Source organism: Rhinolophus sinicus, linkage group LG07 (genome assembly GCF_036562045.2).
Source record: "Rhinolophus sinicus isolate RSC01 linkage group LG07, ASM3656204v1, whole genome shotgun sequence".
In the NCBI taxonomy this organism is placed as follows: Eukaryota; Metazoa; Chordata; class Mammalia; order Chiroptera; family Rhinolophidae; genus Rhinolophus; species Rhinolophus sinicus.
In genome coordinates this window covers 18,702,816-18,729,287 of record NC_133757.1, presented here as the reverse complement: position 1 = coordinate 18,729,287, position 26,472 = coordinate 18,702,816, and the positions used below count along the sequence as shown (strand labels likewise).

Sequence of the window (26,472 nt, the reverse complement as noted above, 5' to 3'; positions counted from 1 at the left end):
TAAAAAGTCACACTTCTCTGGATATTATTTCTTAAGTGTTCTGTAGGCTTTTAAACATGAATTGGGGTTCCTGCTGTTTCACTCTGTGTCACCCCCCAGCCCCCGGGTTCACTTTCTTCCCTATTGAGCATGGACCCCCTCATCCATGACGCCACCCCCTCAGTTCCTTCACCCTCTCCTCCTTCCTCAACACCTCTCCGGAACACATAACTAGCTGCCTTCTTGAGTATTACTCAAGCTCCCTGGAGCAAAGCACAACCATGCTAACCACAGTCCCTACCCTCTGCTGGGATCTAAGCATTGCCAGCACTGCACCTGCCTGTCCCTGAGCACCGAGTCCCTCTCCAGGTCTCCTCAGCAGTTATTCCAAGTTGCCAAGCCTCTCCTCAAGTGCATCTGCCAGTCAGCACAACCCTAAGTGGCAGGAGCTCCCCCAGCTCTGGGTCTCACAGGAAAGCTGCTCTAAGCGCACCTCACTCTGGTCTCCCTGCTTGGTGAGAGAGACACCCCCTCGGCCCACCCCTCACCTGGCCCTAATCCACCAGCGCTGGCTAATCCCACATATAAACTTCAAATCTGTACCATCTTGGCCCCTCGATTTTCTACCAGTTTTATTTCCTCCTAAGTTTTCCTACATTTTCACTCTTTCCCACTTATTCCCCCCCTATTAAAACATGATCAGGACTGTTCTCACTGAAAGAAGAAAAGAAAAGAAAAGAAAAAAAAAAAAAAAAGAAAAGAAAAGTTCCTTCAGTCTATGACCTCTTTTGTGCAAAGGCATGTTTCTTCATTTCCCTTCACAGCTGCTTTCATCAAAGACTTGTCTCCATGCCCTTTTCACATTCACTAGTCATAGGTGATCAATAGATGTCAGTAGAGGAGATGTATACAGTAAATAATCTCACCATCCACTGACTACCCAAGACAAAAACAGGAAAGCCATTGTAGATATGTCTCTTCCTCTCACCATCTCATTCATTCAACTGACCCTGTTCTTTACGAGATCTATTCAAATCACACACACCCCCCCATATCCCATACTCCGTTCCTTCCTGCCCTACAATATGTCAGCTCCCTTTCGTCTCTTACTGACTGCTGTTCTCATGGTCACCAGTTTTGCTCTCCAAGTGAATCCTCAACATGTCACCAAAATCATTTTTTCCCTAAAAGTCACATTTCATCAAGAATTTCCTTTGCTCTGGACCTTTCCATGATGCATTGCTTCCTCTGGGATAAATGCCAGAATACTTAGTACAGAAAACTATGAACTGGTCCATTTCTACTCTTCCCAAGTCATCTCCAAATACTCACCCACACATAGACTGTATTGTAATATATGCAGTCTCCCCAGCACACCATGCTATCAGCACCTAAAGATGCCTAGAATATACTACGAACTCCATAAATAAACAATTAGCCTCCTTTACCAATGGGATTCCTATTTATTCTTCACGATTCAAATCAGGTGTCCTTTCATTCAGAAAGCTTTCCCTTCCTCAACCCAGAGGCTATTATGGTGCCTCCATTGTGACCCTTGGTACACTAATATAACCTCTCATTTATCTGTCTCCCCAACAAGTCTGTGAATTCCGTAAGGGCAAAAATCAGATCTTATTCATATTTGGATTCACACTATTTAGCATGATTCCAGGTATGTACTTATTTATACATTCAATTAATTTAACAAATCTCACTTGAACATCTACATGCCAGACACTTCCTGGGCATTTGAGATACAGTGGAAAGCAAGCCAGACAAGATCTCTGCCCTCAGGGATCTTATATATTCTAGTGGTGGAATCAGTCAATAGACAAGTAATAAATAAAATTACTATGGATCATGACATGCGCAGTGAATGAAATAAACAAAGAGCTATGGTGGGGGAAAAAAACCGAAGGCCCTCTTTTAAAAAAAGGTAGATAGAAATGACTTTTAAAAAATAAGGTGGTATTCAGGCTGAGCCCTGACAAACGGGGAGGCACTAGTGATGTTGACTGAATAATGAGACTGTTTGTTGCTAGAGATAAGAATTAAATTGTGTCCTGGGTATCTTTTGACCTCAGTGCCCAGTATAGTGCTCCATACCCAAAGAGCATTTCATGCCAACTATTTGATTACTTACTAGTAATAAGCTCAAGTTTTGGCATCAAAGGACAGACCAAAGCACCAAAGGGGTAGAAAAGCCCACTGAGGGGTGATGAGAATATGGAAAAATATGACTTCCATTGAGACATTGGATGGTGGTGACCTACATCTCAAGAGACACCACAGATAAATGATCCCACCATGTGATGTTCAAAGGCAATGTAGCAAAAAGGGGATTAACATTCTAAATACTTCCTGAATCTACAGCCAGGCTTGATATCGGAATGCCAGTTACTGTGCCTTCGTTAGTTAAAAACTGTCTGCATTTGTTTCCTGGGCTCATATCGATAAAATTACAGTAACATCAGGGCAGTGATTGCTTTTGTGCGTATATCATCTATTACTTGATACAAGCAAAAGTGAAGAACGCAGCAGAGAACAAATCACTGAAGCAAATGAGGAGCGTGGAGGTGCAATCTGAGGCCAGACTCTTACAGAGATCAGGAAGGCCGACAGTGCCTCTGGGCAGAACACAGCCCAATCCTGGTAGAAACAGCCTTCAGGTGGGTGTGCAGGAAGATTTTGTCAAAAGTGAGGGGGCTGGCACACATACACAGAGTTCTAGGAACATAATCAGGTTCCCTGACTTGAACCTGGGCTTGTCACACTCAGCACTGGCTGAGTTCTTAATCTTTGAGCAGAAGGTGATGGTATTTCCTAAGATCATCTAGCATGTTATTGAAAACAATCTCATGGAAGGCGGAAAGTTAAAAATTTAGGACAGAAACAAGTATAAGGCACACACCTGATTTTCAGAGACTCTAAACCATTTCTTAATATATTGTTTCTAAGCAAAAGCATTTAATGATACGTAGTGTGTGTCAAGTCCTATTTGAGGTGTCAAGCAAATAAAAGCAACCGAGACATGGTCACAGTTTTGGAGTTTCCAGGCTAGTATGGAAACAGATGAATATCACCAATAACTGGTACCTAATATGTACAACACATTTGCTGTACTTCTATAGTCACCCATTGAGTGTCTGCTCTTCACTAGATTTTGAGTTTTTGTAGAAAAGGAAGAATGTCCTACTTGTATTTTTATTCCCAGTAGCTACCTAGCGTAACGCCTGCCATAGAATAGGGGGCTAATAGATTGAACCAAATAAATATACATCCGATAACCATTGTATAACACACTACAGAATTACTGAGGAAGGAGCACTTACCGTACTTTGCTTGGGGGGGAGGGGAGGAGGTGGAGACAGAGGGTCAACAGTGCCACAAACCAATACACATGAAAAGATCTCCATCTTAATAGTCAGGGAAATATCCCGTAAAACACACTGAGACCAAGATGTCATTTTCACTCAAAGGACTACCAAAATTTTAAGTACTGAAAATACCCAGTGCTGGTGAAATCATTGAGAGATGTACAATCTGCCATTGCTTATGGTATGTGAATCATTCCAACCTTCTTGGAAAGTAATCTCAGGTATCTATCAACATTATAAATGCATATATTTCTGATACAGCAATATCATGTTGAGGACTCTAGAATAATTCACAGAGAGAAAATTAATAAAATGTAAGGACCTGGTTACAAATGTGTTAATTGAAGCACTGTATGAAATAGCAAATATTATAGAAACTAGCTACAGATCCCTCAAAAAGGTAATAGAGAGGCAGTATAGCATAGGTGTTAAGAGAACAGACTCAGAAGCCAGCTCTGCCACTTACCAGCCGCATTTCTCTCATTTCCCTCATCTGTAAACCTGGGCTCCTAAAAGTGCCAGGGTTATTATGAGGATAAAAAGCCCTGAGAAGCTTCCTGGCACACATGAAGCATCGTATAAGTTAATTAAGCATGCAGTTGTTCATTTCAGTATACAACATCCATACTATTTGATGCTTATATACATGACACATTTAAAAAAAAATGTATTCATCTGGACAGACATCCATGAGTCAGTAAGTGGAATAAATAGGTTGTTGGAGTCCTATGAATAGTTATTCCTACTTTCTAAAACAAAAAAAAAGTGGTCCTGACATATGTATATATCCATTAGCATTTTCAAGTTGGGTCATAACTATATGAACAGAATCACCCAAAACTCAGCCTTGTGTAACTCAGGGAACCTGGGTCTGCGTGGGAAGTAAGAGGCCATTAACATGTTTTTCTGTCTCTTCGTTTGGCTCGTTATCATGGGCATATATTCCTTTTTATTATTATTTTTAAAAATAACAGTAAGATTTAAATAAAATGAAATAAATGTGTAAGTCTGGGATCCACAAGCAGCTCTGTGTGACACAAATGTGGGGATGGGAATGGGAGTTATAAAACTCCAAGAAGCCAGGATCCCACAGACAAAATGTGCAGCCGCTCCTGATCCAGACGGGCAGCATGGCTCCCTCCTGGGCCACTGGGAGGCACTAAACAATTGTAGGCACAGGGATGGATAACATTCCTTAGACGCCAGGAGTCCTCTTGCAGGGAAATGATCACATTCTAGCTTTATTCTCTTTATTTTTTTAGGGTGTGTACACCTGTTCTATTTCCTTGTTTTCTTACTTGACTGGGTTTTGTAGCCAAACCTCCTTCAGGGCAGGGAAACAATCTGGCCCAGGCTGCCCTTTGTTTTCCCCTGGATGAGAAGAAGGAAGGAAAAGAGACTTGCAGCTAATGGAAATCAGCCACGGGACTGGCAGAGTCACCCTCTTAGGTCAGCTTCTATCAGCCTAAATCCCAGGTGCTCTGCCAACCCACACAGACACTGCCTCAGGCACTCGCTGGCCATTATCTCCACAAAGACTCCACTGAGACACTTCTCTTGATAACTGATGCTGTGCTGTGTGTAACACCTAAGAAGATACAATGTGGCTCCTGTGATAAGGAAACAGAGCTGGCTCCCAGTGCAGAATCAAATAACCCATTTTCTTGACTTTCACCATATGCTCCTTTGTCCCCCCAAAAGCAGGTATTGATGTTTGATAAGTGCATAATTTTGGAGATCTATTCAGAAGATTGTGTTTCATGTGGATCTAAAACTAGGATAGCACTGAATTTGAAAAGAAGTCAGGTATGTCAGGCAAACTCTATGACAGAGAGGCACTGCAGGTGTGTGTTCCGTTAAGAGTATGCTTTCAGTCCTTCCAGAACTGCCTAGAGCTTTCTCACCAGCTAAGCCTGTCAGCGGAGTGCTGATTACCCTGGCACAAAAGGGAAAGAAAGTGAATGTATTTCTTCTCAGAAATGCTGTAATTAGATTCTGACATTTTATTTATCTCAACTGTTAAGCTTATCTTGCCTCAATATGATAAAACCATCAGCTCTACCAAATCTCCAAGCTTAATCCACTGTCAGGTAGAGGAGGTTCTGCAGTATAGTTAATTGTTCTGTGTCAGATCATCTCCCTTTCCTCTCAGTACGACTCCCTGAGTGAACAACAACACAAAACCAACACAAATCAACAACTTGCCCCAGGATTAAGGTGTAATCAATGACAAGACCAACTGGGAGTGAAAGGTCATTAATTTGGTGCAGGGGTATCTCACTCTGTCACAGGGCTTGTTGATCCAGAGAGGTTTGAAGCCCCAGGGCATCACTACAAGGTCAGCTGCCTCCTGGCCTCTCTCCTATTCTAACAACCCAAAGGCATTTGCCACTTGCCCCCTGTTAGCTATTCAGCTGATCAGAGTTGTAAAGGATAAGAGCTCAGTTGAAAAGCGCATGTATCTATTTGTTGAACAAGAAGCCATTCCTTGTTGCCTAGTATTTTTCTGGAGTAAGGCAAATGCTGTTCAGAATATAACAGTGCTTTGAGGGGGGAAGGGGAAGTAAATACATATATATATATACATATATATGTATATATATATGTATATATATATATGTATGTGTATATATATATATATATATATATATATATATATATGAAATTAAAATTGTGTTTACTTATTTGCTTAGGTGTGGATAGAAAGATCTACCATAAGGCAGATGGGATTCTCGAAGAGAGATAAGCAGTGAAATGATTAAAGCTTATGAACTAACATGCCTGTATGTGTGTGGGCTATTGTTTACTAATTGTGTGACACTGAACACACTGTAAAACTAAATTGAGAGGATGCAATAACGCATGTCTAGTACTGAGCATCATGCCTGACATATAGGGAGCAGTCAATAAAAGTTTTCATTATTGTTGTCATTATTACCATTATCACAAGCCTCGTGGCCATTATCATTAAACCAACGAGGTGCCGGGTTTAAGGACTCAAAGTCTAGTTGAGAAAATATACACCCGAGGAAAGTAAAGAAGCAAAACTTATCTCCCATTTTTATTATAGCCCTTATGATTGTATGACAGTTTGTCTATTTACATCAGATTTATCTTCTGCTGGGATCTGGCAGTGCTAGGTGGCTGCTTAAGTGCCTTATCCAATATAATTACATAAGACAGGTTATGTGCACGTACATTTCTCTCCAGCTTTAACTGTCCACAGATCTCCGTCCCCTATAAAATATAAACACTTGGATGACAAAGCTTATGTGCTGTTGATCTATGTACTTATCCACCTTCCCTTCTCTGGACAAGAACAATACAGGGCCTGGAGGAGTTAATCCATGCATCTATGTTGAATAAATAAATGAGAAATAGAATTATATGTTGATGACTGCAGTAGAGATAAAACTGCAGTACTCACTGGTCTGTTCAAGAACAACTACTTACTGAGCACCATCTATGTGCTAAGTCCCACACTCAGGACTGTGGGTACCATGAGAATCTCTAAAAACTGGTCTGTGCCCCTGCCAACACCCTGGTTTGAACACCACAGAGGTTCCCTACAGACCAAATACAGGCATCGGGAGCGGGTCAGAAATGCAAACTCTCCCAAAGCACACGTGGACAGTTCTAAATATTCTTCCTTCTCTTTCCCTTTTTTCCTTTTCTAATTGTATTTGCATTAAGGCATGTGCTCTATCAAAGTATTAAAATGAGAAGTTGTAACAGTATAGAATACCCACAGTAGTCACTTGCCCCATAAGACATGTATAACATAACATATATGGCAAATGACTATTGTGGGTGTATTAGAAAAGTAAATATGTGTGTGTATATGATATGTGTATGCATATGTACATATGTAGGTATACACTTGTTTATGTATATGTGTATATACATATATATACATCCATATCGGAGGTGTCAAAAAATGTATACACATGACTTGTATTTATCTTTTGTTATTGGTATACATTATTACAATTTTAATACAGTTTTTTCCTTTCTTAAAATGTGTATACATTTTTTGGGCTCTCTCTCTCTCTCTCTCTCTCTCCAGATATATATATATATATATATATATATATATATATATATATATATATCTTGTGTGTGTGTATGTGTGTGTGTGTGTGTGTGTGTGTGTGTGTGTATAATATATATATCTCCTCCAGTGAAACTGATACTAAGATGAGAAGTCATTCTTGCCACACTTTCCAAGCTTAAGCTCCTGGAGGCATCTCCCTCAGAAGGGAGGCCTGATACCACTGGAATGTGATGTCATTTTGACTTCAATAACCCCCTCCCTTAAGATCAGCAAAGTACATTCCTCCTCTACTGGGGCATGAGTGACAATGCCCCATCAGAAAGAAGTGGCCTGCGGAACATGAGCTTCAGCGGTCGGGACAAGCCGCTCCTCATGGCCCCCAGCACACCCTTCCCATGCTCAGGATTAAAGTGACAGCCACTAAAAGCCTGTCCCACTGAGACAGGATTGCGTATCTTCTAATTTTCTAATAGGCCGACTGCACTTTACAAGGCAGGCGCAGTGCAGAATAAAAGGTGGCTTTTACTTTCATATATGTGCATACATTAGAGAAATCTATCAACGAAGCATAAGCTTCCTCAGACTCACTGAGATTCTGATGAACGGGGACCGAATTTAAACAATACAGCAGGTGTCAGGCCCTTAATGCATTAAAGAACTGTACTTTTTGAGGTCCCTACCAAATTTCCTACACTTTAATTCAGTTACAAAGTTTTCTTGTGATATAATTCTGCAGACTTGACCTCTTAGTTGGGGGAGGAGTTCAATAACTTAAATGTCTGAGAACAAATAAAAGGATCGATCCTTTCTCTAGGTCTGCTAGGGCTCTCCTAAAGCACAGAACAATTTATTTGGGACTTCCTGTACATAGTGTCAGACCTAATGGAAAACAGACATCAGGTAAAAAAGAAATTTAATGAACAATCGCTTCGTAAGGTATGGTAGATTCCTGCCGTGGTATATATTCCTTCCATGATCCTTCTCTTGCATGGCAATGGCATCCCTCTGTAAGGGCAGGCCCTGCCACCAAATTGCTACTGTGTAAATCAACCATCCCTTCCCACTCAACACTGACAGGGACGGAAACTTACACAAATGGGGTGACTAGTCTTTCTCGCTAGACCTTAGTGCTGAGAGCTGGTGGTCAGCGTCTCCTAGTCATGTGAACTGACAGGTGACGGAAGCCTCATTGATCTCATGCGGTGGACACCCACTAGGTGTTGTCTGTTCAAAGACTACTCCCTTTTCTGTCATTAGTATAGCCACACCCACTTAGTCACGCATGCTTGTGTGTGTGTGTGTGTGTGTGTGTGTGTGTGTGTGTGTGTTGGGGGGTAGCTGATCAGAAGTGATATTCGACACAGTTAGCCATTGTTATGACGAGGGCACTGACGAATCAGAATAGACTCTGGGCTTGACACCAAGCCAATAACTACTGAATATTATCTCTGGGGTTGTCTTCATCCTTTCCCAAGATTATCACGTGATCCTAGCCTGACCAATCAGAGATAGTGCTCTCCTGGGCTTCAGAAATTGGTTCAGGTATGGGCACATGACACAGGCTGGTGGAGAAGAGCCTATAAGGAGTGAGATCAATAAAACAGATTTTTTAAAATGAAAAGAACAGATTAAAAAGTCTCCAAGAAAAAAAAGGAGGCGACAATAGTTTCTTGGGTTTCTAAGGACTTTCTTTTGTACTGGTATCCAAAGATATAATGTGCCCCTAAAAAACGTGTACCATTCATTTGAAAAAGTACTTATTGCACTGTCTATGTGTGAGGCGACATAGGATGAAGCGCAGAGGTAAAGGCATGCATATAACTGTATTTGCACACCTGTGTGTGCTAGCGAGCTGCAGGATAGAGTGTTGCATGGGAGCTTGCCTGGGTTCTGCAGACCTAGAGGTGGTGTTGATCCCCTCTGCAAAGATATCCCCATTCTCTCCCTTCTGCTCCACTAAGCTCACAGATCTATGAGAACTGTGAGAACCCAAACGCCTAAAGACAAACTAATGAACAGTTTAGCGAAAAGATCTTTGACCAAAAGAAGGAGTCTATAAAGAAGCAAGGATCTGGCCTGCCTGGAGACCAACCCAGACCTTGGCTATGGGAAATAGAGAGCAAACAGAGGAAGAAGGCTATGCTAACCAGAAACCTCCTCACCAGGAAAGACGGGGTAGGGGAGAGCAGTTGTGGGCATCATGATTAAAGAACAATAATCATTAGCTCAATTGATCTACATACCTCCAAAGTGAGCTCTCAGTGATGCTCCCAAGGTTATAGTCATAGAGCTTTGTCAAAATGAGAATCACCTGAAGGCAAAAGAAGAAATCATGGTTAGTCTCAAACAATTACAATCTCATAGAGCTGAAATGGCCCAAGGGAGGGTTTAGGATTACTTTAATGGGTGCTTAACATAATTGAATGAATTGTTACAGCATTCACTTACACTGACTGGGGAAGGGTTTACCCGTGCCTTCCATTAAACAGCTCAAGCCTGATCCCTTCCCCAAAGGTCTCTTTCTCGCCCCCACAGCAAGAATTACCTGTCAGTCGAGGCATTTCTTACCCTGGTGGGCTTAACACTTTCAGGGAAGATGCGCAGTGCTGTCAAATATGCACCCTGCAAGGTAACCCCTGAGCACATGGTTGGGAGAGAGGAAGGTCAATGATGCAGTCTCCAGCCCTGGAAGCTGTACCACACTGGGGAAGTGACTTAGCTTGTCTGAAACTCAATATGCTATCTCCCAGAAAGGGTTGCGGTGAGGGGTGAAATTAGGTTATAAATGCAAATTATCCTTGTTTAGCATGGGGTTCTTAAGTGTTAGTTCCTTCCCTTTCTTTTCCTCTGCAGGCTTGGCTTTATCAGTTTCTTCTGATTTCCCAATTTGTGGGGAAGCTACTGGATGGGAGAAGTCACAAGGGCTAAGCAACAGCATTTTAAGAGGCACAAATTCATGTTTTATGGGGTCCTGAAACTTAGAGAATTTGAGAGCCCTCCATAGAAACAGGATATAAGATTATGATTTCAAACTTAGGACAGGTCCTGGAAAGGGACCTATGCATTTGAGAGACACCGAAACGTAAGCTTCGTTAATGTCACTGTATATCCTTCTTTGATTTTAACCTATTGCTACTTTCACCCTCACTCAGAGGAACCCAAACTATCCGGTGCATTATTTTCAGACTTCAACAAACACTTAGGAAGCATTTATTAGGAGCCCAGGATTTTGCCTGATGCCAGAGAAGAACATAAATACAGAGGAAGCCTAGGAGTCTGTGGTCCAGTTAGGACAGGATGTGCTCACCCAAGAAAATTAAGTGGATGGAGAGCTGATGAACCCCTTCCCACTGAAACTCATCGTGGCAACTTGAAAAGGCTGGTTCTTTTGGTCTCTGCAGTGATGACCAGGGTCCACCTGGTTATGTGAAGTACATGAACACCAGGACACTTGGGAAGATTCAACAGAGCAGTGTGCTCCTAACCAGTGATGTCCTTCCCCCTTACTTGTTTTTCTTACATAAGGAAAAGAACCTAACAGGGCTGCTCCATTCTCTGTGGCGGTTCATAGTTCTCTCCTGATACTCATAACCTAGAACATTTGGCCCAGTCCTGCTGTTTCCAACTCAGCAGAAAAATGTTGACATCGATTTCCAGGATTTTGTATGAGGGCCAAGGGGTAAGTTCTAGCCACAGTGAGCACAGAACATTCTAACCTTGAATTCCAAGGCAGCAAGCTGCCAAGGAGTGCTGAGTCCTTCCAAGTTCCACTCTGCTAGCACAGGGCTTGATTTACTGAAGGCACAAGCATCAATGAGCGGATTCTGAACACGTCTTTCACAGCAAGCAAACTGAAACTCCACAACCTTAGGTGTCTTCCAAGTTCAAGGGAATGTAGAACAATGGTAACCCAACGACGGGCAGAGCTCTGGGAACCTGTGCTCTAAGGCCATCCCTCTCCTTCTAAATATGGCACAGGCTTCCTTCAAGGATGGGTTCAAAACTTGTGTCTTTAGCAAAATGTGAGCATGTGTGAGGTGCTGGGCACCCTGAGGGCACATCAGATGGCATACCTATGGTGGGGGCATATGCTTAACAGATCCGTGCACCAATTAAGTCACTCTAAGTGCTAAATTTCAATCACCGCCGTCCCAGGAACACTGATCAGTGGCAGCAGGGTGGCTGTTTGTTTGAAGACACAGAGTGATGTTGCTGCTCCATCTCGGTGCGATTTTTCCAAATAGGCCTATAAATCCCCCACCGAGAAAATGGGACTAGTGTGGGCATAAAGCATTTCTAGGTAGTTGCTCTCTTGATACAATACGGCAGCAAACTAAATAATGAAGTTCAGCTGGTCATAGGTTGGGTCTCCATCCATCTGATGAGGGAATTCAGAGGAACGCCAGAGAAGGAACCTTTTAACCCAGCCTGTAATACGGTGGAGCCCCTCACGCACACGCACGGCGATTGTTTAAGCAGTTTACGGGCAGTCTGGCAGTGAGGTAGAAATCCACACCCTGACTCTTCTTGCTGGGCTAGTAAAATGAAAACGCCAGTGATATACTCAGGCACTTTATCAATACTGCACCACAAGGGGAGTCCTTTATGGCATTTTAAGGCATAGCCACTTGAATCAATCTAATCTGTTTTCAGAATGATCACAGCAACAAAGAAGGGGAAACGACTAACTTTTAGTTGTTTTCAATCGATTATTTGAAATCTCTCTTCCCCTCTATTTTCCCTTTGTTGTCTATGAGTGTTATTTAGCAGCTTACTCCTGGATAGTGATGCGTCATTATATTAGATCCGCTTTGTTGTTGTTTGTTTGATTTTCTGTTCTGGTTAATTAGCAATACTATTTAACAGAATTAGCACCTGTTAAAGTGGCCGTAGCCAAAACCACCACCATGAGATGAGAAAAAGGGGAAAATGCAATTGCCTACCTATTCTGGTCCTGTTGTCTACCATATTTGTTTATTTTTCAAAATTAAAAAAAAAAAATCAATGGAACTTGTTAATCAAGTGAAATATTATATGTACTTAAACATAAAAATGGTAATCTATTTTATTCATTCAGTAAACAATTTTGATGTGTAAAGTTAATTCTATGAGTCCAAGTGCATAGCATGTAATTATAAATCCAATCAATGAGAGCACGCTGTTTGGCTGAACACACATAGATACAACACAGAACATCCATCAGCATCTCATTTCTTTCTAATCTTGTTTTCACTATATGGTACCAAAATATCCCTGGTTCAAAACAGTAAGTGTTGACTATATGGTAACAGCTTTTTGGGTTACTTTCTAAATCTTAGGATACTTTCTTTAAATAGCTATAATCCAAATAGCTATGGCTTGACAACTTCTACTTACATTGTGCCAGACTTCAGGACCCAGTTATTTCTGAACTTTCCACATGGCATGTCTAAGTAGCCCCCAATCAGTCTAGAAGCCACTGTCACCACATGCCACCTGTTCTTTTGTTTTACTCTGGCTCTTTCCTGCCATACCCATTGCTTACAAAGCATCTGGGGGGGAGGGGAATATTACTTTGTCTATACCTTTAAAGAACATGCTCATCCACCAAGCTGCTATTCTCATAACATCCCTTAAAGGGTGTGAGAGCCAGAAACAGTGTACAGGGATGAGGGAGGGTCTTAAAGGAAGTGATTATAGATGTTCTTCCCAGTGCCAAATCCACTTTCCATCACCTGAGCTCACCAAACTATTATTCCTTTCCCAAGGTCTTCCAAAGCTCCTGCTGAATAATTCTAACAACTCCAGCCTCTCACTCCTCAACTCTGCCCAGGTGGTTAGAAACAGTCACCAAAGAAAATGTGGCATTACATTTAATAGACAATGGAATATTATTCAGCTATAAAAAAGATGGAAATCTTGCCACTTACAACAAGATGGGTGAAGCTGGAGGGCATTTTACTAGTGCAATAAGCCAAATAGAGAAAGACAAATACTGTAACGTATCACTTATATGTGGAATCTTAAACAAAAACAAAAACACGATTTTGTTGAAACACAACAGAATAGTGGTTGCTAGGGGCTGGAGGAAGGGTAAGTGGAAAGATGTAAGTCAAAGGGTGCAAACTTTCAATCATAAAAATAATAAATTCTGAGAATCTAATGTACAGCAACGTGACTATAGCTAACAATACAATACTGTCTACTTGAAAGGTACTGAGAGTAGATGTTAAGCAGACTCAACCAAATAACAGACACAAGCAAGCAAAAACCCCAAAACCACCACCAAAACCAAAAATAAATAGTTAGCTATGTGAGGTGACCGATATGTTAATTATCTTGATCTTGGCCCTCATCCACAATGTGTGTGTACACATATATATATATATATATATATATATATATATATATATAATCACGTTGTACACTTTAAAATATATACATTATATTTGTCAATTATTTCTTAATAAGGCTGAAAAAAGAGAAAGCAAAGAAACCATTACAGAGAACCCTGAGGGAGAAATGCCAATCCACTCTTCCTGTCTTCTAACCACAACTTCTTTCTGGACTCGGTTACAAAACAAAAGGATTCATAGAGATAAACAGAGACACTAGTCTGTCGATGACTAACAAGAGTGTTCTGGTGTAAAACTACAAAAGCCAGTCAAAAATGTTCCATTGTATCAAAAGGCAGGCCAAACCTTATTTCCAGGTCTGCGTCCGAATGAATTAACATGGCAGCAGACTGAGTTCATACCTCGCAGTTTCCATTATGATAAGTAGTTAGACATGTGACAGGTTTGAATGTGGCAGCATGTTCTTTTAATATAAAAATATAATTTAGAAACAAAACTCCAAACATTTAAGGAACCCCTAAAACACCTTCCTATTACTCTGATTCTACACAGTATACTTTTGAAAACATCTGTATTAATTACTAGACTGTAGAGAACCGAAATGTCTTCCATATTTCTCAAGTAACAGCACAGGAATTCTTTCATTTTCATAAGGAAAAAACAGTGTCTTGACCCTTTTCATGATAACTTAAAGCATGCACCCCAGAGGAAGGGGGGCGGCGTGGAAGATTGGGAGGTCAATGTATTTCCCACTCCCTTCACCCCTTAAGAAGGAAAGGAATGCACATGCTTCCCCTGTGAAGGGTCTCTCCTAATTCTTTTGCTTAGGAGTAGCAATTTGGTTGGAAGCAAAGGGTTAATGAGAATCTTCCTTGAAGAAGCTGTTTGCCCAGCAAATGGACTATTCTTAAACTATGAATTTAGGGTAGTCTGGGAGAAGGAATGGACATTTAGGGAGATTTGAGTTCCACCAGGACACTTGGTCTGGCTCCTGCTTATCTCACCTTCATTTAAGGGAAATCTTAGAAAAGTAGGGCATGTTTCCTCTTTTCTCATTTTTTCAATTGTTGGTGATTTGCAGTCTTTTTTCCCCCCTCTCTGTGTCCAACTGTGGAAGCAGAATCTAATCTCAGGGAGACAAAAGAGTGGCCTTGGGCTTCTTGGCAATGGACACTCGGCTACAAGATCCTAACGTCTCTTTCATTCCTAATGGCCTGTAGTTCCAAATCCTGAATAATGAAGAGGGTGAAAGGAGTCTTAGTCTATAAAACAAGACATTTCCTTTTGTATTGCTCTCAGTCATTAGTGATTCAGGGCTGGCTGGGGCGGCTGTTTCTGTCCTTGTAACGCATGGGAAGACTCCACAGAGCTCAACATGCTACGTTCATAATTCCGCTCCCTGGGGTGGACCACAGCCTGGCATTAAAATGCCAGCAAGTAGGGGCAGGGGCCGAAGCTGGCTACCTCCACCCTTCGCCCACCAGCTTCCAGCAGGCCCTGGTGTTTCCTCATGGCTCAACCTCGAATGGCCGGCTCCCTGCTTACTGCAGCTTGCCAGAGTCCATTCGGCTGGACGTTTTTACCGATGTGGGTAGGAGGAACAGAGAATGATAAGGGGTCTGGAGAGATTTGGAACAACCTTTCAGGGGGATTGAAGAGCTAGATAAAACAAAATGGGGAGGGGGGGCTTTTCAAGAGCCAGAAATTTGTTTTGTTCTCTTTGCACTCCAGATTTAAGGAAAAGAAGCAAACCCACCACAGTAGTTTTCCTAAAAATATGCATGTTCCAGATTGAGTCTTGGGCTCAGTAAGCATTTATTCAACTTTCCAACTTAAACAGAGGTTCTTATTCTTTTGAGGAGTCGTACAGTCTTTAAGAATCTGATCTAATAAAAGCTATGCACATAAAACAATGACTATAACTTTAATGATATCACTGATCTCCTGAATCCTAGGAGGGTCATGAATCCAAGAATAAGAGCATTCTATAATTCCCAGAAAATGAGAGCTTAGTTCAGAAGAAAGATTTTTCCGCTGTAAAATTCTACACACTTAATTCAATAAACATTTTCTAAGCCTTGTTAAGAAGCAGGGATAAAAAATCTCCCTGCTGTGAGGACTAGGTTGTGCTGTGAGGACACAAAAGGAGAACGAGATTTGGTACCGACCCTGGAAGCTCATGGTGGAGAGGCACAGTTGTACACAGACGGTTACAAAATCAGGTGAAAAAAAGGGATGCAACAGGAGATAAAGTGTTCATATCTTTTAGAGAGCAAGAAGGAACAGTATAATCAGGAATAGGTTCATATAAAAGGAGGCATTCAAGACAAATCCCAGAGGACATGTGTGATTGTGATGGAGATGAAAGACCACAGAGATGGTATTCGAAGGGAAGGAACTATGAGGATAGAGATGCATGGGTGTGAAAGCTCACAGAGCCGGTCAGAAGAGAGCAATTCCTCAGGTTTAGCTAAAGCTTAGGTTATGAGTAGGGACACACAGAATAGCAGAACAGAGAGATACAATCGGCTGTTTCGTGGAGGGCGTTATTAGGATGACAGTACGCTCTGCTGAAAAAAACAGTCTTTGGGATCAGAAGACCAGAATTGAAGCTGTGGTTCAGCCACCATATCTGCTCGAATGCCTTTAGCAGCAAGAAACAATACAAACAGGAACTCAAACAATAAGGAATGTGCTGTCTTATATAGTAGGAGGTACAGGGTTTATGTAGTCCCACGACTAGTTTAGCCAAACGATGCCATCAAGCACCCATGTGATGGCCATGTTTCCTGACAGTGTCAACAGTGGTGCTACCTGTTCTGGTGTCTGCACGGTGCTCATAACACTTCTTTGCAGCCTATGCAGACATAGCCACATCCAGCAAAGAAAAGAAGGGCCTCTAGTATATGTTTGTGTTTTGTTTGGTTTTGAGGTGAGAAAGAAAACTCTTTCCCAAAAGCCCTCCCAGCAAAATCTCTGTAATCTCAATGCCAATCAGCCACATGCCCACATGTGGCGCTATGAAGACTGGAAAAAGGAAGAGCTGATATTTTCACTTGGCATTTTCTGTGGCAAGAGTTGGGATCCACCAGCAAAAAACAAAAAAAGGTGGGGAGTGGCTGCTGAGTCACAACTAGTAGTGTCTGCCATTGTGTGACCTCGAATAAGTCAAGTACTGAACAGACTTCTCTTATTAAAAAAAGGGGTGGGGGGAGATAATGTTATCTCTCTCCTTAGTCTTCTAGAATTGTGGGAAACAAACACAATAGGAAGTGGGAAAACTGTGTAAATGTTAAAGTACTAAGCAAATGTAAGTAGTTGCTATTATTAATAACATCTAGCATTTATTGGATGCCTACTCTGCATCCCAGACAAATTTCATTATTTCAAGTAATTATCACTTCTTTTTTCTGATGAGGAAATTGAGGCCCACAGAGACTTAAGTGACTCACATTATTCAGCTTGTGAGTGGTGGGCAAGTTTAGCACATTATATACAGACTCCTAACCACTGTGCTACTGTGCTCCACTATCCCCATGGAGTACTGCCTATTGGGAGCGGGGCCGTTACTCGAGGAGAGGCAGAACCAATGAGGGATCCTTACTTTCTGTTCATGTCAAAAGTACTGAAGACCTGGTATGCATCAGATGAGATCCTTCTTCTCTCTCACTCTGCTTTCTTCCAGACATTCCTGAAACATTTATTTTCCCTTATAATAGACAAACGTGATTTTTTAAAACTCTTTACTGACCTCAGACCAATGGCGTTTTTTATTATTTTTCTTTTTTTTTTTTTTTTTTTTTCAGTTTTTAAACCTTGATGGAATCTTTCTTTAGGAGCTGGTCCTTCCATTGAACTCACGACAGCACTTGGCTATCCCCAGATCAAGGATTCCTGACAATGAATGTGCACACATCTACGTGCAGATTTCAACAGGGTGGTTTAATAGTATCATCGTTTTCGGGAGATTTAAGTGAATGTGTAATAGCGCTCCATTTGGGTCATCAAAGGGAAAAGAAATCAATAATTGCTAAACTGAATTAAGAAGCCCCTGAGGGGTGATGAAAAGTTGGTATGATGGCACATGCACACATAACCACACATGTGCATTTGAACTCATCAGACAGAGGTAACCCAGCACATGCAAACCCAATTTGAAATGAACAACCAGTAGAAAGAGTGGGATGAGTTTGGGGTGTGGAGCCAGCCAGAAAGCAGTTAGATTTTTGCCTCTGGCAAGTGTGGAATTCCCAAATGACCTTCTTGTTTTGTAAGAGCCCACATATAATTCACTGTAATGTTTATTTATGTAATATCCTCTGCATGACCCTGAAACGGTGTGAGCTAAACAGCCACTGCATCTCCCCTGGAGAACTTACAAGACATCAGAGCCAATAGTGATGCAGACAGAAACAGGGGCACACAGAGAACCTAATCAAAGTTAGGCACAGAGCAAACTGTAGCGTCTGAAAGAGCCCTTGTGGAAAGTAGAACTTTTTTTTTTTTAAAGTAAAATTTGCTGTGTCTTCCTTCTGACTCTGTTTCCCTATAGAGGTCATTTGCAGCTAAGATGTAAGGCCAAGGCCAGCACATGATCTGCGGAGCACTGTGCCTGGAGCTTCCTTGCTTACGAGAAAAACTGCACCTCTCACTCAAGGCAACTCAGGTCTCTTCCCCCGCAGTTTGCTGAAAGTCAAGTTCTTTCTGTTAGTAACAAGCAAAGACATACTTGTAATAAAGGGCTATTATACTCTAATCCTAGAGCCAGGTCATTATATTCAGCAAACAAATCCAAGCTCCTCAAATCCATTAGACTTAAGTTGCTTTTTGATGCAAATCTTGAAAATAGAACTTGCTCAGCTAGCCCTCAAGGTGAGGGATACAATCAACTCAAAAAAAAAAAAAAAAAATTCTATTAATCTCACAATGCCAAACCAGACTAACGACACTTCAGTCCCATGCATCATTCTTTTTCCTCCTCCTCTTTTTTGAATAATAAAAAAGAAGACAATTTCTAAAATGCATATCCATATCTACTGGATAATGTTGACCATTTCATAGTCTTCCTCCTCTATTTAAATCACTCTGCCCTAAATGATGCTCTATTTTAATCCTCTGCATTGTACCAGAGAAAGTATGGAGATGCTGAACTAAATGATTTTTTTTCCCCCAGAAAAAAGCCAGATGTCAGCACCAATGTAATCCTAAAAGAGCACCATGATAAAATGATTGTATAAAATATGTGGAAATGTATATTCAAGATAAGACCTCTATATATAGGGATAGTAAAACAGAAAAATTGAACAGACCTGGAGACCCAAAGCCAAAGCTGCAAGACATGAAAGCAACTGAGGGTAGGGAGTAGGGACAGAGAAGCGGGCAAATTAATGGGTTGTTTGGAGAACTACAGTTGAAGGAAACCATGTAGAGTATCTCTCCAATACAGTGTTTCACAGCTAAAGAAACAAGCTATACACCAGGTTCTCCTTAGTCCCCTCCATAGTGCTCACAAGGGAATGGAGATTATATCCAAACCATTCTCCTTCAAATCAGTCCCTATTCAAATTAGGTCACCTGATACTTAGTTATAGAAACACAGGCAACACAAAGAATTGTTAATTCAGAGTTGTAAAACAATAAAATACTTCTTGCATTATTTTCTCTCTGGAAATCTAGAAAGCAAAGAGAGGAAATCTTCCATATGCTTAAGTAAAAGGGGTGCCATTCAAGTTTGATAGGAGAGAGAGAGAGGGATGTGAGGAATGGAGAAATTCCCTTTCAACTTCCCTGATGCACAGATCTGAGACAGGGAGCTCTCCAAGCTCTCCAATCACCATCGGTCTGAATTATAGACACTCTCTAAATATGAAGACTCTTCCTACGTGAGAACCCACACACAAAGTGAACACACCATCAAGCAGTAGACTGTGTGTGGATGATGAGGGGCCCTCTGTTCACATGCTTCCTTATATGAAGCTTCAATACAAAGAAATGAAACAAGTCTTTCCCTTTCCACTTCTCCATCTTGGTTTTTATGCTGTTGTTCATAGGTCTGAAGAGGTAAACACAATATTTTTTTAAATATTATTTTTCAAGGTTAACACATCATACTTGCAAGAAGCAAATGAATAAAAATATGCATAGTATGGTGATCCAAGTGTCAGAATAAACAAAAATGAAAAGAATGTAAATATATATATATATATATATATACACACACACACACACATATATGCATGCATATATATATATATATATATATATATATATATATATATATATATGATATCCCATATGGCACAACTAACAAATCAACAAGAATAAAATACCAGAGATAGTCAATAAGCTAAATTCAAATATTTCCCTTTACTGTGGGAATGTCTTAAGGTGGACAGACCAGAGAGGAACAGAAACATTTAACTCTCTTGAAAAATAAACAATCACAACTGACTTCTCTATTAGTAGATCTTTTGTTTACCTAGTCTGATTACTAAGGTTTGATGGTACACAATTTGCCTCAAAGAAAATTCAAAAGTTATTATAAAATAACTGGCTTAAAAGTGAAATTTAAATGACATCTTGAAATCCCCAAGTAAAAGGCATTAATAAAAATAAAGATTTCTGTTGGAGAAAAAACTCCTATCGCGGTTAAGTGATTCTTCTTTCCCCCTTATCATTTAATTGCGGAACCAAAATGCTTCTACATGAGCTTAGTTCCAATCCTCTGCAATGGCATCTAGATGGCTGGTGGGTGGTTATAAAATAATTAGCATTCTGACACTCTTTAAAAAGAAAAACTTAACACAAAATTGGAATGGACTGGAAAGATCATCTAACTCCAACCACCTCATTTGACAGATTGTGCAGGTTACACTTTTAGAAGAATCAATTTTTGAATAAGAAGCTTAGGAGAGTAAAGAATGATCGTAATAAACCTTGTGCTCATTTGGTGCATGAAGCAGGAGTTCCTAGAAGGAAGCATGGGATTGACCAGTCCTGAGATGCAAGAGTTGGAAGAGGTAGACTGAGTACCGGATCGAGTAGGATCAGGCATACACCCAGGTTTTGTGAGGGTGAGAATTACACAATTTGGGGGTTTCTCTTTAAGAAAAACCACACAAAAATATGAACAAAATGAGGTTCGAAAGTGAATAGTTATTAGAATGCAAAATTAGATCATAATAAATTACCAGTGCCTTAAAGATACACACACTTTTCTTCTGAGATACCTCCAGGCACTTTGGTATGACATAATAGAAATGCTGTCTGATTCAACCTGGCTTCCTCTCCTCACCTGGAACAATCTATAACTTCCCCAAACTCCCAGACATCACAGGAGCCCATGCCTATGAAGGCTCTGAATCTTAAGCTTCATTAGCTTCACTGTAAATCCACCTTGGTGTGGGATTTCATATTACATGCTCATTAAACCTTCCAAATAGACAAATCCATTTCAACAGATCTAGGCTATCAGTCAGGAGATATGGACCTGAGCCTGCGCTCTGCTGCTAACCCACTGTGACACTGAGGAAGCCAATGTATGTCTTTGAGCACCAGTCTTCTCCATGTTTGCACTACATTTTGTAGGTCTTTTCCCATTAAAACAGCATCCGATGCTGCATACCTCACTCTATCTTCAGTGTTGCCAGGCTTAGAAAATGCTACAGCTATTGCTCAAGCTAGAGCTCTGATTCTTCCTTGACCCTATCCCCCTCTCTTCTCCTCAAATCTAACCAGTCACTAAGTCCCATATACTTCTCTCATCTCCCTTCACCTGAACCTGGTCTGGTCTGCATCAGCTCTCGGCTAGAAGACTGCAATGCCTCTGACAACTGTCAGCATTTCATCTTGCTTCCCCTCAAGTCACCCTGTACACTGCTACCCCTGAAATCTTTGTTTAATAGCAATCTTGTCATCTTTGCCCACTCCTTAAACATTTCTGTGGCCTCTCATTGATCTTAAAGTTTACATTTCATAATACGGACTACAAGGTCAAGTATGATATGGCTCCTGCACTTACATTCCAATCACTGTCATACCAATGCCCCCTTTATTCTCACAACTCCATGCAAACGTATACATAATGTTCTCTTGCTGACCTAAAGAACTTCAATATCTGATGATGGTCTGACTAGTTATATTGGTGATAGACTTTTCCAGGCATAAACAACATGTTCCACTTACATGAGCAATTATTGTAGCAACTGGATAGAGCAGAGTAGGATCACACTCTCCTGAGTAACTATAGCACAGGATCATTGCTGTTTAACCAAATTCCAGTTTTAGGGATGATATTGTAAACACTGGATTTCTGCTTGGAAGTTTAGGCTGATTAAAGTATTAAATGTTCCAGATAATTCAATGCTGTGAATCTATTTGGGGAAGGCTGAGTAGTTGTAAAACATGTCTATGATCCAATCCAAAGGTTTATGAATTTTTCCGTCCTTTCACTCAGAAGTGTAAGCTTTCGTGCACACACCTGTGAGACACACCTGAAGGCTGGCCAGGACATCGCAGAGATCTACTTCCCATTATTTGAGTTTTTTCTACTTGTGAATGGACAGCCCTAGAAAAATGTAAGTACCTCAGGGTACAGATCTGAAATCAGTCTTCCACCTATTTCCTATGAGACCTTGAATATCACTTCCTCTGTACAATGAGGCCATAGCCAAATAGAGTCTGTATGGGAGGCAGAGTGGGGGTTCAGAGCTAGAAGTCGAGAGGGCTGGATTCTGGGTACAGAGCCCATTTTAAATCCGCATATGACTTTAGTCAATTTGTTTGATTTTTCCCCTTTTCATATTAAATGGAATTGATAAAATTAGAAATCCCTTTTCTAACTGGATTATTATCACCAATTTACTTTAAAAACTTTTGTCACTGTGCTAAGCATTTTGAATATCACAATCTATATATATTCTTAACTATCCAATGAGGCCAATACTTCTTTTCTTGCTTTCACTCTATTTTTTTTTGTGTGTGTGTGTGTGGGGGGGGGGTTGCATTTTCAAATAGCAGATTAGAAAGTTTAAGGAATTTGCCCAAGATCCCTAGCACATAAGTAGGAAAGTTGGGATCTGAATCCACATAAACTGAGCCCAGAGCTCAGGTACTTAACCACCATGCTAAACCGCCTTTTTGGAGACGGGGCGACAGAGCTTTAAAGAGTTTCAAAGATTATACTTCTTGCTTTTAATCAGCCTGATGCTAGGCTCTGTCTACCTATTGTTTCTATCTCTATCTATCTATCTATCTATCTATCTATCTATCTATCTATCTATCTATCATCTTCCTACCTGTCTATCTACTATCTAACTGCTTTTCTAGGCACTGACCACAGTGTGTATTTGTTCTTCTAAGTACTATTGAGGATGCAAAAACAAGAAACAGATACTTGTCCTCATTCCACATTAGAGCTGGGGAGAGACTCTTGTACATCTGGATGGTTAGAAATGAATGCTTTCGATAGTAAGTACTGTAGGAACAAAGAGAAAGGAGCAATCCATAGCAAGAAGTAAATGGGGACCTTTTCAAGTTCTTACTGCGAGGCAGGTGCTTTATACACAATATGTCATTTAATTCACTTCACAATCCCGGCAAGGTGGTTTGTGTTATTCTCACTTAGGAGATGGGATGGGCTGGTACTCAGGTCACAGTTAAGCTTATATCTCTTTGGCTTCTAATCTGGAGCTGACGCCTTGAAGGATGGACTGAGTTAGCTCTTCCACCACCCTGAGCTGAAGGGTCACCTTTGCATCCTACTCACTGAGATCTTCGGTGGGGTTCCACAGGCAGAGAAGCACATCTCTCCTTGCCCATCAGCAGGTATAAAACATGGAGGAGTCAAGTTCAGAAAAGAGGAGAGAAACTTCCCAAGAATCTACAAGACCATCTATCTGTTCCTCTGCTAACAGAGGACTTATAAATTCAAAGCCCCTTACGTGTCCCTAACAGAACACAGGAAACGGAGCTTCAATAAAGGAGGATAAAGAAGGCTAGAAAGGAATAATATCTCTATTCCGTGTGGAAAATCAGTTAAAAAGTGGATAAGTCTGTCACTGCTGCTTCCCTCATTTTTTATTCCTTTAATCCTAAATCAAGACACCAGTGAAATTGAGAAACCCAGCACCCTGTATGCCTTAGGAAATGCCGATCTCCCAGGAAAGAACCTGATTCCTGGCCTCTGGATGGGGACTGACCATTATGAATCTCTCCCTTCAGAGAAAAGGAACTACACTGTTCCCAGTTTTGAACAGGAGTGTGATGGGGCCACAGGGCCAGCAGGGGGGCTTCAGTAAGTAAGTGACTCAGAGCGACTGGGGGAGGGGAAGGACACTGCACAGAGCTCTCTCCCTGGTTGCTGCAGGAGGCTCTAGAAAAAAAGAGATCTATTTTGTTGAAAATGGAACCTCTTCTTTAGATTTCTTCCTTTTTTTTTCTCCTTTAAACTGTCCAGGATTAATGTGGCAAAAATAAAATGCCCCACAGGCTGCTTATTTTGACGCTTACTACAGCACATAAAAATGAAGAATTAGCATGGAATGAATAATTTATTTAGAGCTTTACTGTTGTTTTAAACAAATTACTTCCATGAAAGCAATGTGTATTCAAGCAATAAATCACTGTTTAGCACTCTGTCTCGAGGAACAGATACCACTTGGCAGAATTATTGAATGGCAGTGCCTGGCAGGGAGGCACGCACAACGAAGATAAAGGTGATGTCCTTGCATGACGGGATTTTCTGTGGATCTGGAGGTGGCTAGGTTAGAGTGAGACTCAGTATCCAGACCCTTCTCTCTAGTCACGAAGTTCAAATGCGCACCGGCTTGTGCTAGTGCATCTGCTAGTATGACTAGCACAGTGCACGCTCTTCTTATTTTAATATCATTGCAATGACCGTGGGCCCAGCACAGAGCCTGAGAGTTCAGGATATGCCGCTGAAACAAAACAATGAGTTCTACGGCTTTGAGTTGATCACTATCTTCAGAGTACTTTATACAATGTGGTAAATATTATGATAGTGGTGCAGAAAAAATGCTATGAACACTTGTCTAGTAGGAGGATGGGAATCTGGAAAGATTTCATAGAGGTGGTCTTATTACAGCTAGAGCTTGGTTTAGCCGAGTGGCTAGAAAAAAGGGGAAGGACATTCCTTACAAGAAGTCAGTGTGGGAGCAGAGGAATGCAAGTGTGAAGCCCACACGATGTTTAGGTAGAGAGGGTGCATATTATGTGGTACAGCTCAGTGAGAGTAGAGAAGGAATGAGAGCAGGGAGGCAGGAGAAAGGAACCGGCAGGGGTGCAAGATGACCTAGACACTAGTCTTCCTAGATAAATTGGCCCTGGAGACCAGAAACTGAAACCAGTTCCAGTCTGCAACTAAGACTGCTGGTGCTATTCCTTCCCAGCCTTGCTAATTACCAAATCTGTCTGTGTCTGACGCACAGCAAGGGGACCTGCTTCAGGTCGAAAGACAGAATGACTCTGGGACTCTTCTTACAGTCAAGTCAGAGGTGGAACAGCTCTAGTGCCCAGTGTGGCGAAGTTCTCAGAATGAAATCATCATCCTAGTTTTTGTTGGGGAAAGAAACAAAGCAGTTTGCACGGGGTTCAACTATCTCAGATTCCAAGTTTCAAAATGTCTTTTCTTCTTTCTTTAAAGCCAATGCCACAAACATAACCTGAGGTCTGACACTCAAAGCTGAGAGGCCGCAATCCTTCATGACCCCTGGCACTTTGTGACAATTAGTGCAGTCTGATAATCCCTGTCACTTACAGGATGGAAGGCTGAACGCTTGTTGTCTACACACATGGAGGAAGAGCAAAACCTTTACATTCTATCAACTGGATTAAAGGTTTCTGAATTATCTCATTTCCCTCTGGCTTAAATAAAAATAAATAACAGCATGTCATCCTTAAGGAGTGTAGAGAACCAGTATTTCCCAATCCTACTTTAAGTGGTTTAAGAAAGAAAAAACTTTCAGCTTCTTCTAGATAGTTGGAACTTTGCCAAAAATTTGCTGAAAGCCACAATCAACCCTTCTGGCTACTAGAGTGAAGGTGACAGGACTGAGAAGTGTAATGAATTTGATACTTCTCGTCATCTTAACAATACTTGCTACCTTGTGTTGGGGGGTAAGGGGGGACGGGAGGGGCTATCTTGGTGTCAGCATTTTATCAAGCTCAGAGAAAACTCAAAATGTTGTTGATTACCAGCCAGTCAGAAGTGCTTCACCCGCAGGAAGAAATTAATCAACGAACAACTCTCTATTGAATGCTCACTGTATTCAAGGCAGAGCCCACAGACCCCATGGGAGACAGAGACACGGACAATGTAATTTCTGCTATCTAGGAATTCACAATATAGGTAGAATCTGATTGTCACTCACTTGTTCAGAAACACTCAAAGTTCCTTTACCTCCATAGGATTCACTTCCTATTCTTCAGTAAGCTACCCAAGGTCCATTCTATATAGCATGTATCTGCTTTCTAGTGGTATCTGTTGTCATTTCTGCTTGCAATCCTGCATTCCTGACCTTCTTGCTGTTTTTTGAATGACCACAAATTTCCAGTCCTCTGGGGCTTTCTCAGGTTCTAATACCCAGCTCAACTCTGTTCTCCTCCATGGAGCCATCCCAACCTCTCTGGGCAGAGTCTGTTGTATCATCTGTGCTTCTTTAGTATTTTATATTTCTACTATGGCCTAAGCAAATCTTTTTTACTACTT

General features: G+C 41.2%; 1 protein-coding gene across 10 annotated transcripts in view; it reads right to left on the bottom strand.

Moving 5' to 3' along the window:
* SORCS1 (sortilin related VPS10 domain containing receptor 1) overlaps positions 1-26,472 on the bottom strand; it is a 462,347-nt gene that overhangs the window by 287,178 nt on the left and 148,697 nt on the right. For all 10 annotated transcript variants that reach the window (XM_019725092.2, XM_019725090.2, XM_074339088.1 and 7 more), the window contains exon 2: positions 9,654-9,721. In XM_019725092.2, coding sequence (XP_019580651.2) covers positions 9,654-9,721 — 68 coding nt within the window. The remainder of the gene's footprint in view (positions 1-9,653; positions 9,722-26,472) is intronic.